Below are 14,421 nucleotides of genomic sequence, written 5' to 3' on the forward strand. Positions count from 1 at the left end.
TGCAGCAATACACTGCAAATACTAGTATGCAAAATATCAGCAGTATTGATGCACTGTTTAGAATGTATCACGGCAAAGTTAAAATTCCACTCTTGCAAATTCAAGTCTGAACTTTTAAACTCAGAAAGGTTTAAGAATATGAGCCCTGGTTGTCAATCTATTAACAAATTGTGGTTGAGAGAAGGACAGATAAAAAGTTTTACAAATTAATGCAAAAACATACATCTACATGATCATTTGTCATGTCCAAAGATATTATCTTTTGCTGAACAAAATAAAAATATGCGCTTTTTATGTATGAAAATATCATATTTCCACAGAATATTAATACTTTAGAGCCATCCATATACAGTAAAACAGACTTCACAATGTCGTGTTGTCCCTTCAACTGCTTAGCAGCATAGTATTGTATAACCATTCACTATGCCAACTTGCTTGTAAGTTAGTAAAATTAGAGAGTGCCAAAGCTACAATATTCTCAAATCTTTCATGGATACCTAGTGCACCACAATACAATCGAGAAGTCCAAGTCATTCAGAGACTTGCTTGTAAATAAGTAAAATTATGCAAAAAGTGCCTAAGCTAAGCTTTCCTTGGTATGTTGTGCATTTGCACACCATCAGTTTGGCTACATCATTCAGTGATCTTGTTTGTAAATAAGAAAAAAGTTAACATATTCTCAAAAGCTTTCCCTGATACATAGTGCACCAGCACACAATCAACGAAGCTAACTTATTCAGTGACTCAGAGCTCCAGATAAGCTTTTGGTGCAATTGGGTATTTACCCATCACTTTTTGTCTGAATTGGGTATTGGAAATTTGAATTGGGTAAAAATAATATCATTACCCAGCTTTTTCAGAAGTAATTGGGTATTTGCTAAAACCAATTGGGTATTTTACCAATCTTGCACTACAATTGAGTATTTTTGCTTACAGTATACATGGTATATATATCATTAGACAGGACTGACTAAGTACCTAAGTACTTTAATGGCGCCCTTCAATGTTTAATACAAAAATGTATTTAAAATTGTAATGAATACTGTTGTTTTCTTTTTCACTTTAATGCAGTCGGAGATCAGTTCATCCACAGTATCCCGAACGATGTGGTCACCGCAATATGCATTCTCCCAAAAGATGGCATCCAGTATTTGTGACACTACATCATCACAAACAGATAACTGTCATTGTTGAACAGCAAAATACCCCACTAATTTGTTTGTTTGTGCTGCAACAATGTTTTTTCTGCGACCTCTTTTACATTTTATCAATAATATAATACCGATCAGCCGACTGAATGGTCCTATATTTTTTCCAATAAACTGCAACTTGTTCTGCGATAATGTATAATCAGTCAGTTAAATATAGCGTTAAAGTCTCGTACCCGTTCTGGTAATAAGGAAAAATGCGATACGCAAGCGATTTTTTACGAATTCGGTATTAGGAATTTAACTTGCGTTTCAGTACGCACACTGTATGAATCCAGTTGGGTTTTCTGCAATTGTAATTGCGTAAATACGCAAATACGCAGCTTATCTGGAGCTCTGGTGACTTGCTTGTAAATTAGCAAAATTGTACAGTGCCTAAGCCGAGCTAATCCGTATGCACTAGCTTACTTAAGTCTCACACTGACTAGGAAAGGGAAGTAGTGAACTATTTTCTAAGACAGATCATGTAAAGCCCAAACTATCTTGGACATTGTAAGCAAGTCTGTCACTTTGAGCATATCTTGTAAGCATTTGTAGAAGAACTCTGGGCACTCCACACGCATACCTGCTAAAAGTGCTATCTCTCCCCCTGTCAGGCCATTGATGCCACATCTGAAACGGAACAGAAAAGTTAATGAACATTCATTTTAAAATGGTACAATATGCCCATTAATACACTAAACAGTTGGTCAACTTTATTCTACAAAACTTCCAAAGACTGCAATAAAGAGAATAATGGTATCCGCCATTATGCAACTACGATTTTTTGCACCATTTTGTGTCTGTAAACCTAAAATAGGGTGATTATGAATCAATTTTATGTCCAAAAACATTATAAAAAGTTACAAGTTGTCAATTCTTAACAATGTGGATGAAATGTATCCAGTTTCTATTTACTAGTACTTACGTTTGCAAACTATTCCTTTCAATCCAATTTTTTACATCAGTGTTGGACCATTTCCTTACTTTATCAATGGTTGTCTTGGAAACAGTTATCCTAGCAACTGTTTCACTCAAAGAGGAGGCAGTGTCTGGATGTTCCACTACATGTGCTCCAGCTGCCTGGGTAACCTAGGACAAAGGTATATGATAATAAATAGTGATATCTCTCAAAGTCCGGATGAAAATGTTGAATTTCTTCTTTGTTCTTTTCACTTAGAAACAAAAGAAGTAAAACGTAGTACATATATTAAATAAATGTAAAACCTAATGTGCTCTTTTCCCTTTTCAAAACATGCAGGTTTATTTTGCAGAAATTCACGTACTCAGTAAATATATGTTTATTTTGGATATATCGTTATGTGTAAACAGGTCAAGGTTACAGAATACTGATCCTAAAAACAACAGTATTGTCTATCTATAACAGACAATCATCCTATGAAGTATTTGGATTTACTGTGAAATCATTAATTTTTGTGGCGGACTAATTTTCGCGGTTGCATCAATCCACGAAACAAAGTCCAAACAAACAAACAAATAAAATTCCCATTCATTTCACCTTCAAAAGATGAAATCCACGGATTCATATCCCGACGAAATAGCCGTTTTGGTCAGAACCACAAAAATCCATGCCCACGAAATTAAATGATTTCACAGTATCCAGAGGTCAAATTGTTCTTAAGTTAATATAGCGAAATATCACTTCAACAGCTCCAACTTCTGGGTTCATATGAGCAATAAATGTAGTCCCTTGTCATTTTCCTTATATTTTCTGTTTGGATCACTTCGAACCCTAGATATCTTGAGTATTATGCTCGTATCCTTGCAACTGTCCAACTAACCTACATGAACGAAACAACATACCCCTCTTTTTCAAAGCGATACCTATTAATAGCCTGCATTTATTTTGAAATGTTCCAGCATCAGTTTTTTTTAGTATAGTTATTCCTGTGAGGATATCCTTTATACAGTGAATAAAATCTGCAAAATAAAATGATTCCAGGTTAGCTTGGCTGTAGAGAAAGTTAGAAGACCAGTCTCAGAATATATCTTTGTGATTGATCAATTTCAAGATTGATCTCAAAATGAAGCAATCAAGTACTAGAATATTTAGACTGGTCTCCAAACACATTTTTTATAAGCTTGTAATCTGTTCAAAGATCCTGAAATACCAAACACACGATGTTTAGTATACTGACTTAATACAATATAATGAATAATGCTGTAGTCATTATTTTGTATCAGTTATAAGGCAATTACTTTTGTAATTTTAAAGTCCACTACTGTTCCAACCTATCATTATACTTTTTTACACATAATTAAGAGCATTTAACTAAAAGTTTTACTACAATATTCTGTCACTAGCAGTAGATGCAGATGGGAATATCTACAGATGGGAATATCTACAGATGGGAATATCTACAGATGGGAATATCTGGTTTGAGCGGTAATGTGGTTGTGCCAAGTTACTGCCAAACAGTTACTCTAGAGCCGTTTAGTATCTCATCTGTATTTAGTATCAGTGGTACATTTTTCCCCCTTGCATGCTGTATTGTATAGAACAAAAAAAAGCAAAAATGAGGTATTTCCTGAGTAGCAATCTTTCTTATAACAGCGCTGGAAACTAATGCCAATTAATAGAAATAATGTCTCAATGAGGCAGAACAACAATGTACTGGTTTAGTTTTATAACTTTTAGCATAACATTATTAACTTTTTCTAAAAATAACTTGTACTAACCTGAAAATATACCGTAAGGAATAAAGAGCACCGATAAAGGTATCTGATTTTTATAGAAGTTCACATTAACAACATATATGCCCTTTTCTCGTTATTCCGAGCCCCTAAGCCGGTTTTTCAGTGCTGGTCAGTAGAAGATTTAAGTTTCAAAAGAGTTTTTGCTATAGTTTGATACTCCAACATCTAAACTTATAAAATCCCCATGAAGAAAAATTCTAAGGATTTTTGTAAATGAATAATCTAGGCTTTCACATGATGACCCTAACCCTCTGAAACAGCCAGATTCTTTCTCGTTAAAACCGAGACTTGCAATCATTAGTACTAGCTCTGAAAAATTAAGGCTTTTTTGAAAAAGTTCTTTGTTAAAATTAAGAACAGATATATTATTGTGTTAGCGGACAAAAACGTTTTAAAATAAGTACTTTCTGTTTTCTGTAAGAAGGTTATTTATTACCCCAATGATTTTAGATAAGCAAATTTTGTGCCAAAATTTTCTGTTGTGTATATTTCTATTTTAATGCAAGTAATTCTATTTTCTTTTTATTTTTGTTTATCTCTCATATGATTTGCTACAACATACATAAAATTTAGAAACAGGAAATAGCTGCAAGTGCAAATTTTCCAAAGGCTCGGATCAATGAGAAGGCTCGGAATTACGAGAAAGAGGCATAATCAATGCACATATCCTTAGTTGTCCATAACAGCACAAGAGTCATCTGGCATGAGGGTGCTAGATGAGTTTTGCCAGCATGAGTAAATTCACCAGAAACGACAGTCCAGTGTGCAAGAAACATTCATTTCATACAACTACTGTTAACATACAACGACAAGAAGTGTCGAACCAGTACCAAAGGCGGCTTCTTAACAACAAGAGTATCATGATGACCCTGAATCGCTCACCTGAGTAATAGGAGTCACATGTTTCAAATGGCAAACTGATGCTAAAATATTAGAAAGTAGGTCAGTTTTAAGGTCGATATGCAAAACTGTACGTGTCATCCAAATTTCAAGGCTGTATCTTAAACAAAAAAAGTAGGTCAGTAGGTCACGGTCATAGTAAGGTGACCTGAATTAACTTGGGTACATCAGGTAAATATGATTAAACAGTCTAGGAAATATAATCTGATAATTTTTTAAGTATTTTTTCCTACATAACTCGTATAACAAGTGACCCTCAGGGCAGAACCTCTTTTTACCCCAGGGGCATAATTTGAACAATTCTTTAGAGGTCCACTAAGCAATGCTACAGACCAAATATCAAAAGCCTAGGCCTTTTAGTTTAAGACAAGATTTTTTAAGTTTTCTCCTATATAAGTCTATGTAAAACTTTGGACCCCCGGGGGCGGGGCCTCCTTTCACCCAAGGGGCACAATTTGAACAATCTTCATAGAGGACCACAAGGCAAAGCTACATACAAAATATCAAAGGCCTAGGTCTTTTTTACCCCAGGGGCATAATTTGAACAATTCTTTAGAGGTCCACTAAGCAATGCTACAGACCAAATATCAAAAGCCTAGGCCTTTTAGTTTAAGACAAGATTTTTTAAGTTTTTTCCTATATAAGTCTATGTAAAACTTGGGACTCCCGGGGCAGGGCCTCTTTTCATACCAGGGGCACAATTTGAACAATCTTCATAGAGGACCATTAGATGATGTCACTTGCCAAATATCATGGCTCTATGCCTTGCGGTTTTGGATAAAAAGATTTTTAAAGTTCTCCTTTCGGTTGCCATGGCAACAAGAGTTCTGCATGAAATGAAATTCTTTTAATAATTTTGAAAGGGGACCATCCAAGGATCATTCCTGTGTAGTTTGGTGTAATTCTGCCAAGTGGTTTTCAAGAAGAAGACTTTTTTAGAAAATGTTGACGGACGGACGACTGACACCGCATGACGCACGACGGATGACGGACATTGACTGGTGACAAAAGCTCACCCTGAGCCTTTGGTTCAGGTGAGCTAAAAACTATTTATCAACCTCGCTTCAAAGGTCATGCTTTGCTCTTCCTGTTTCAACTAACAGTGCAATTTTACCTATTTTCACATACAACCCATTTACATTGACATTTTTTCATTTCCCAATAGTGGGCCTTAACCTTTATCCTGCTAAATATCTATAATGGCCTGGTCAATCATTCAATATGAGCAGTACCATGTACCATTCAAAGGGGTGTTCACTGAAAATTAAGTGACTGAATAGCAACCAGTGCAGAGCTTGCAAAGGAAGAAACACTTGCCACCAGCAGTCTAAAGGTTAAAGACAAGTTTGACCGTATAATGGCTGTATAAAGTTACCTACCAGCTCTACAAGCTGGGCTATGCTTGTATTTGCTAGACATACACATGAGGAACACGTCAGCACCTTCAACACCATCAGCCATCGCCTGAAGAGTGGACCCGCCCATCTGGTCAATATCCATCCACACCTACAAAATTAAAACAAAACAAGAGCTTTATACACATTTAACCCTTTGTCATGTATTTGCAGAATATATTTTAAATATTTGTTTTCTCAGAAACTATATTCCAAGTGATTGCAAAGTATTTGCGTCAGACTTTTGCAAACAGTCTGCAAAACGTATCACACTGAAGCAAAGGGTTTGCAAATAAACACTTAGATAAATTACTGACTGCAAAGGTTTTGCAAACAAATACTTTATTAAATTAGCAGACAGCAAAGCATCTGCAAACAAACACTTAGCTCATTTAGTTAGCAAAGGTATTGCAAATAAACACTTTGTACACAAATGAAAGACCAAAGCATTTGCAAATAGTTAACATAGATGAATTTGCTTTCCTGGTAGACTCTAGGTACAGGAAGTAATTAACCATTCTGTTTTCTGATTGGTCTATATTCAGATGGCAGGATTTTTGAAAATATTGTGAGGAAATGTTTACACATCAGTTAGTAGAAATATTTTGGTGATGCAAACTTGTGTTAAACAGATTACTATATTCTAATTATTTTTTCTGGATATAAACTTTGTTGAATAAGGATAATGCAATACCATATTGTTAAGCAATAAGACTTCCAAGAACCAGAGAATATTGCAGCATGTGGAAAGGTAATGTTAATCAATGATAGTTATATAAAACACTTTTTACTGAAGCAATTTTTGTTGAAACTTACATTATTACATGATTTTAGTTATTGTTACTGAATGATCATTACAATGATTGACTTTTAATAGTTATTTTAAACTGCAAATGTTTTGTGAATTTACATCTGTTTTTCAGATATTAACAAAGTCCTTTTCTTTGAACTCAGAAATCATTTTTTTGCTATTTTTATGTATTTGCGAATACTTTGCATATTATTTGCATGCAAGTTGCAAATACTTTGCTATCACTTTGCGATTACTTTGCTATCACTTTGCGATTTATTGCCGAAGTTTCAGTTGCGAATTGTAATTGTTTGCAAGTATTTGCATCTGTGTGCGTAGTGTATATTTGCGAAAGCTTTGCAGAACAGTTGCACGTTTCGTTCCATTTCTACTCGTCTGCGGAATATATTCGCAACCATGTGCTGCAACATGTTCTGCAAAGGTTTATGGCATATATTGGCAAAGATAAAAAGTATATTCTGCAAAGGCCCTGTTTTTGCATGGGATACCTAATTCTTTAGGAGTTTGCAGGTAATATCCTAGCCTGGCATACTGTTAAATCGTTAAATTGCTGTAAAAGCAGAAATTTTTGTGATGGTTTAATTTTCGCTACATTTGCAAGGCCCAACATCTTGCAAAATTTAATCCTCGCGCAAATATTCACCACTAGTATAATTCAAATTCAAGTAGTATACCATTTTTACAATTTTGTGAATATTAAACCTTGCAAACATACTCAAAATTTGTATTTTGCCGTAACAGCTATTTTGTTAGAATTTGAATTTGTGGATTAAAAATTTTCCATATGTAATAAATGGGCATTTTGCTTGTTTTTGTGAGCACATTCATGAAATCCACAGAAAAAATCATCCCCAGGAATATTAACCCTTATCTTGCTAAATTTCTATATTGGTACTGAACTTGTCCATCTTCCAATTTAGACAGTACCATTAACTGTTAAAAAGGGTGCTTACCAATAAGATACTGGCTAAATAGCAAACAGTGCAGATTATGAGCAGACTGCATGGATGTGCTGGTTGATCATGATCTACACTGGTCACAAAGGCAGAATTAGTCGTGTCCAGCATGGTATGGTTTAACAATTTCACATCATATTGGTCAATAGCAAAACAACGAAAATAACCAACTCACATCATTTCAATAAGAGATATTGTAAAAAGTGCAAATTGCAAGAACATTCTTCTTACAAATTTAAATTGTCATGAAATCATCGCAAACTAAACATACTGCAGTAATTTCACTGCTGAGACATGAACATTAATAGTCTTGAAAGTGTTAACTGGCAGAAGCGATCACAAACATATGTAAGTTTACAGTATCATTTTTTGTTATAAGTATGCCTGTAAATAAAAGACAAAAAATGTTTAATAGTATTTTTTTTAGAGGTTAGTATACGGCCTGGTTGCGCCTTCTTGCCATTATGGCTAAAAGGCACAACCAGCCATTTATTGACCTTTTTATTATATACCTTCTCTTCATATTCATCTTACATAATATTTTACTACAAACTTATAGGGCCTAAGCATCATTTGTAATAATTTTTTTTTTTTCATCAACAGTGCCATCAATATTTGACAATCGATCTGAAAATTATTCAGCATCCTTTCACCCGCCATAATGACGTTGCTACATGACGTCAACGTCAGAACACATTGACATTCTGGTTACCCGTGGCCATTATGATTATGGTGTGTGAGGCGCACTGCGCCAATATCGATTCGTCAACAGAGGTCATAATGACCGTTTTTAACAGCTTTTTTGTTACTATTTATAGTAACATATATATTAAATCAATATAAATAATAAGAATTTGAAGAATTTCTCTTCTTTCCTCTATGGTTTCACCTGAAACTCACTTTCAATAACAAGAGCTGTCCGTAAGACAGCAAATGCTCGACTATTTGAAATGTTGTCCCAGAAGCAGGAATATTACCCTTAAAATTAAAATGTCTGTAGAGTTTTAATCCAGTATCTGCATTATTTTTCGAGATAGTAACTTGCATGCAAAACTTTAAAGCAGGATTTTCCAAGTCCAAAAGGGGGCATTAATTTTGCCAAAATGCAAGTCAGAGTTATGGGACTTGATGCTATCACCTAGTTTTATAACCCCTAAGACACATGTGAAGTTTCAATTCAATAGCTGCATCAGTTTTGCACGCAAAACTTTAACCAGGATTTTCTAAGTCAAAAAGGGGGCATTATTTGGCCAAAATACATGTCAGAGTTATGGGACTTGACCAAGTGAGGATGGTAATTGACACAGGAAAAGAAAACATACGTTTCAAAGCTATATGCCTTAAAGTAATAGCTATATGTACTTGTATGCAAAACTTCAACCAGGATTTTCTAAGTCCAAAAGGGGGCATAACAGGGCCAAAATGCATGTAAGAGTTATGGGACTTGATGCTGTCACCTAGTTTTATAACCCCAAAGACACATGTCAAGTTTCAATTCAATATCTGCATCAGTTTTGGAGATAGTAACTTGCACACAAAACTTTAACCAGGATTTTCTAAGTCCAAAAGGGGGCATAATTTTGCCAAAATACATGTCAGAGTTATGGACTTGACCCAGTGATGTTGGTAATTGACCTAGGAAAAGAAAAAGTTAGTTTCAAAGCTATTTGCCTCAAAGTAATAGCTATATGTACTTGCATGCAAACCTTACCAGGATTTTCTAAGTCCAAAAGGGAGCGTTAATTTTGCCAAAATGCATGTCAGAGTTATGAGACTTGATGCTATCACCTAGTTTTATAACCCCAAAGACACATGTGACGTTTCAACTCAATACTGCATTAGTTTTGGAGGTAGTAACTTGCAAGTACAACTTTAACCAGGATTTTCTAAGTCTAAAAGGGGGCATAATTTGGTCAAAATAGATGTCAGAGCTTTAGGACTTGACCTAGTGAGGTTGGTAATTGACCTAGAAAAAGAAAAAAATAAGTTTCAAAGCTATATGCCTTTAACTGATAGCCATATGTACTTGCATGCAAAACTTTAACCAAGGTGTGACGCAGATGCCGACACCAGGGTAAGTAGAACAGCTAGACTATTCTTTGAACAGTCGAGCTAAAAACAAGATCGGTTAGTTTATACCTTATATCCTCTAGCTTTGATGTTGTCTCGTACATTTTTCAGCACTTGCTGATCAGCCCACTGGTATGAGATCATTACTTGTCCTTTACTTGATACTGCGTTTTCATCCACTGCTTTTTTCTTACGTCTTGGTTTCTTCACATCATTTGAAGCCAACTCTTCACCTGCCATAATTAAACAATACAATAATCAATATCAAACATTCCGCCTAAATTATCATAATATTTTTTTTATGTATTTATACTGTACATATCAGATATATTCATGCTACCAAATATTTGTGAAATTTAAAAACAGTCTTAATAGCACAACACGTTTCAAACTGGGAAATATTTCCCTACAAGTAACTGAAATCTTCACAAAACAAATCAAAAACAGCCGTTAGTGAAAATTAATACCTTATAAATATTTCTGATTTTGTAGTAACATATAACTTGTTGTTCATTTTTTTTTAGTTTGATAGTAAATAAACAATTCTATGAAATGGTCAATTTACATTATTTAAACCTTACAGCATTTCAGAAAAAAAATATGAGTTTGCATATTTCTCATCAAATTCATTTTTTACCATGATAACAATTATGGTAAATGGAAGTGACTGATATATTGATTTGTACCATTTAACCCTTAGCCTGCTGCAGGCGAATTTAACAGCCTTTGCAAACAGCTTGGAACCAGATCAGACGCCGATTAAATCGGCGTCTGATCAGGTTCCAAGCTGTTTGCTACTCTGACAATATTTCTTCCAGTTTTGGAGCAAATTGAATGAACTTTACAATTTTAGCAGACGACATTTCCAGCAGACGACAATTTATCTAGCATGCTAAAGGTTAAGTCAAATTTCAGATATCTCAAAGTAAAACAATCACTTGGACTTTGTGATACTGAGTCTCAACAGTATATCTATTTGATATTTCTTGATATCTCCTACATTTCTGTAATTGCTATCTCATACATTTGTCATAGGATTGGATATTTGATTAATATTGTATAAAGTTTTACTGAATCGACTGTTTTTATTACCTCCCTTTATGGCTCTAACAACTGAAGTTCTTGTGCAACATAGAAATTAGGTTTTTCAAACCATGTAATTATACGTCTGTTTTAACATAAAATGAAATGCAATCAAATCAAAAAATAAAATGCAACTTGAATACTTTCTTTAAGACAAATCAGGAAAATATAATCTAGCATGATTACAATTCTGGTAAATGGAAGTGAGTGATATATTGATTTATACATGTTTTAAACATAAAAATTACATTACTTGCATAAAAAGAAGTTCTATTAGATAATAATATAGAATTGTGCAAGTCTTTTGTTAAAATGCAAATAAAAACACAATCATTTGCAAAAACAAAATGTTTAAAGCTATATATTTAATCATATAAACAAGATAGCTTTTGGTGTTTTTTTCTAGTTTTTTGAGAAATATTACTTGACACAAATCTTCTCCGTCATGACATGATGTTTAATATTCCTAGTTCAAAGGTCAAGGTCACACCTGAGTTATGGACCAGAAAGGAAAAAAAACCATACAGACCTTTGACCTTCAAGTGTGACCTTCACCTTTAAGCTAAGTGTCTGGAAGTTGCAAATGACAAGTTGTCTGATTATGGGAAAGATTTGTGCCTAGTAATATTATAATTACTTCATGGATAATAGAGTTCTGGACCAAACACATAACAGACCCTGTTAATACTATGTTAACCTTTGACCTGCTAGTGTGACCTAGATCTTTAAGGTAAGAGTCTGAAAGTTGTGCATGACACATTATCTCTTTATGGAGAACATTTATGCCAAGTTATATCAAAATCCCTTGACGGATGGCTGAGTTACAGACCAGACTGAATAAAAATCCTGATGACATTTTACCTCCATGTGTGACCTTGACCTTTGAGCTAGGGGTCTAAATTTATTGCACAACATGTCCTCTCATTTTTGAAACAATTTAGCAAAGTAATATTAAAATCCATCGATGGAAGACACAAGTTATGGACCAAACATGAAAGTGCAGATGGACAGAATGACAGACGGAATGACAAAGGATGGAAAAGCACAATCCTGTAGTCCCAAAACTAGTTTTCATTTTTTATTTTAAATTTGATATCTGTCAAAATATCATCAATAATTCACTGAAAAATATGAGACAAAATCAGAATAATCAACTCCTAAATAACTATGTATAAAATACAGAAGTGAAATAAGTTTATATAAAGACATTTATGTGAAATGAGTATATCAAAGACAATAAAATGTTATTTCTTTATTTAAAACAGTGACTATGAAAGCATGTAGATGGGATGCAACAAGGCAAGTTCAACAAGTGCAAAGGCCCCATGTCCCCTCACCTTTTTGAGTGAAATTTGCCATTTCTATTCTACTAATATATGTGTACACACAGTATATTCTAATATAATTTTCCTTTAATAAGAGAAATTTATCATTCCTACTTTTTTGGTTTGCTAAACTTGTCATTTTGTATATATATATCTATAATGTGTCCTATCACTATGTGTTCTGAATAGAATTAAATTTTGATGTTCTTCTACAACTGTACACAGCAGGAGGGACCAGCATATCCTGTATGTAATTGCACTTACCATTTCAAAGTTGCACTTTGCACCTCGTTTAAAAAAATCTTGCCCGTGCCTAGAGAACAGCTATACAAGACAATAGTTTAAAACATCCAACTAGATCTCACAGAAAACTAACAATTATGCAGTTCTTTACTGTTAGTGAGTTAAGCCAGCTGTCTAGTTAGCTATCATTTTGTCAGTTATTTTAACAAGAGCTGTCACAGGAGACAGCAAGCTTGACTATTTCGGTGCTGGATAGTGAAAATGGGCACATCTGAGGAAGCTGGAGCAGTCACTTGAATGTTTAATGACTTCAATGTGAATGAAGGTATTGACATTTACAATAGTTTATGTTTGTATCAAAAGAATTAAGTAATAAGATAGATAAAGATAAAACTATCAAAACATTAAATATGTATAATTCTAAGCAAAAAGGGGACATAATTCATGAAATGTTGGTGCAAGAGTGATGCATCTTGTGTCATATAATCTGGGTGATGATGTGTAACAATTACTTTAAGTCTGAATCAAATCCATTTAGTAATAACCGAGATTGAAAGTGCACCAAAACTTTAACCTGAAATTCTGAAAAGTAAAAAGGGGATATAATTCATGAAATACTGGTGCTAGAGTTATGGTCCTTGTGTTATATGATGTTAATGATGATGTCAAACAACTATTTTAAGTTTGAATCAAATCCTCTCTGTAATAACAAGAGATATAGTGAAAATGCATCAAAATTAACCTTAAATTCTAAGTAAAAGAGGGCATTATTCATGAAAAATTGGTACCAGAGTTATGGACCTTGTGTCATATGATGTGAGTGATAAGGCTGAACAACTATTTTAAGTTTGAATCAAATCCATTTAGTAATAACTGAGATAGAGTGAAACTGCACTAAAACTTTAACATGAAATTCTAAGTAAAAAGTGGGGTAATTTATGAAATATTTGTGCAAGAGTTATGGCCCTTGTGTCATATGATGTGAGTGATGATGTGGAACAACTATTTTAAGTTTGAATAAAATCCATTTACTAATAACAGAGATAGAAAGTGCACCAAAACTTTAACCTGAAATTCTAAGTAAAAAGGGGGCATAATTCATGGAAAATTGATTCCAGAGTTATGGACCTTGTGTCATATGATGTGGGTGATGATGTGAAACAATTATTTTAAATTTGAATTAAAACCTTATAGTAATAACTGAAATAGAGTGAAAGTGCACAAAAACTTTAACCTGAAATTCTAAGTCAAAAGGGAGGATAATTCATAAAATATTGGCGCAAGAGTTATGGCCCTTGTGCAATTTGATGTGAGTGATTATGAGGAATAAACATTTTAAGTTTGAAACAAATCCATCGGGTAATTACAGAGATAAAGTGAAAGTGCATCAAAACTTTAACTTCAAAGTGGGGACGGGGAAGGACGCCGACGCCAGGTGGAGTAGGACAGCTCTCCATACTTCGTATAGTCGAGCTAAAAAGGAATAAGTTCATTTTTCCTTGTATAGCAATGACAATAAAATTACACAGTCAAACTGTAGCTCTAAAATTACTGTACAAATTGCTGAATTTCCGTTCCATATGAATATGTACGTCTAAAAATTGTAAATAAATGGCTAAATTTCAGTTTCATATGTCGCATATACCCTGAAATCCCGAAAATAAGCCGCGGCTTATTTTATATTTTCGTAAGGAATTGGTGGCTTATTTTCGAGACCGCCTTATTTTTGAGTCC

General features: G+C 34.1%; 1 protein-coding gene across 1 annotated transcript in view; it reads right to left on the reverse strand.

The window, feature by feature from the left end:
* Nucleotides 1-3,257: 3,257 nt before the first annotated feature.
* LOC128549333 (uncharacterized) overlaps nt 3,258-14,421 on the reverse strand; it is a 31,804-nt gene continuing 20,640 nt past the window's right edge. Inside the window, exons 8-10 of the mRNA XM_053525929.1 lie at nt 10,106-10,269; nt 6,185-6,311; nt 3,258-3,310 (exon numbers count right to left, since the gene is read on the reverse strand). Coding sequence (XP_053381904.1) covers nt 3,258-3,310; nt 6,185-6,311; nt 10,106-10,269 — 344 coding nt within the window. The remainder of the gene's footprint in view (nt 3,311-6,184; nt 6,312-10,105; nt 10,270-14,421) is intronic.

This window comes from Mercenaria mercenaria, chromosome 16 (assembly GCF_021730395.1).
Source record: "Mercenaria mercenaria strain notata chromosome 16, MADL_Memer_1, whole genome shotgun sequence".
Lineage (NCBI taxonomy): Eukaryota > Metazoa > Mollusca > Bivalvia > Venerida > Veneridae > Mercenaria > Mercenaria mercenaria.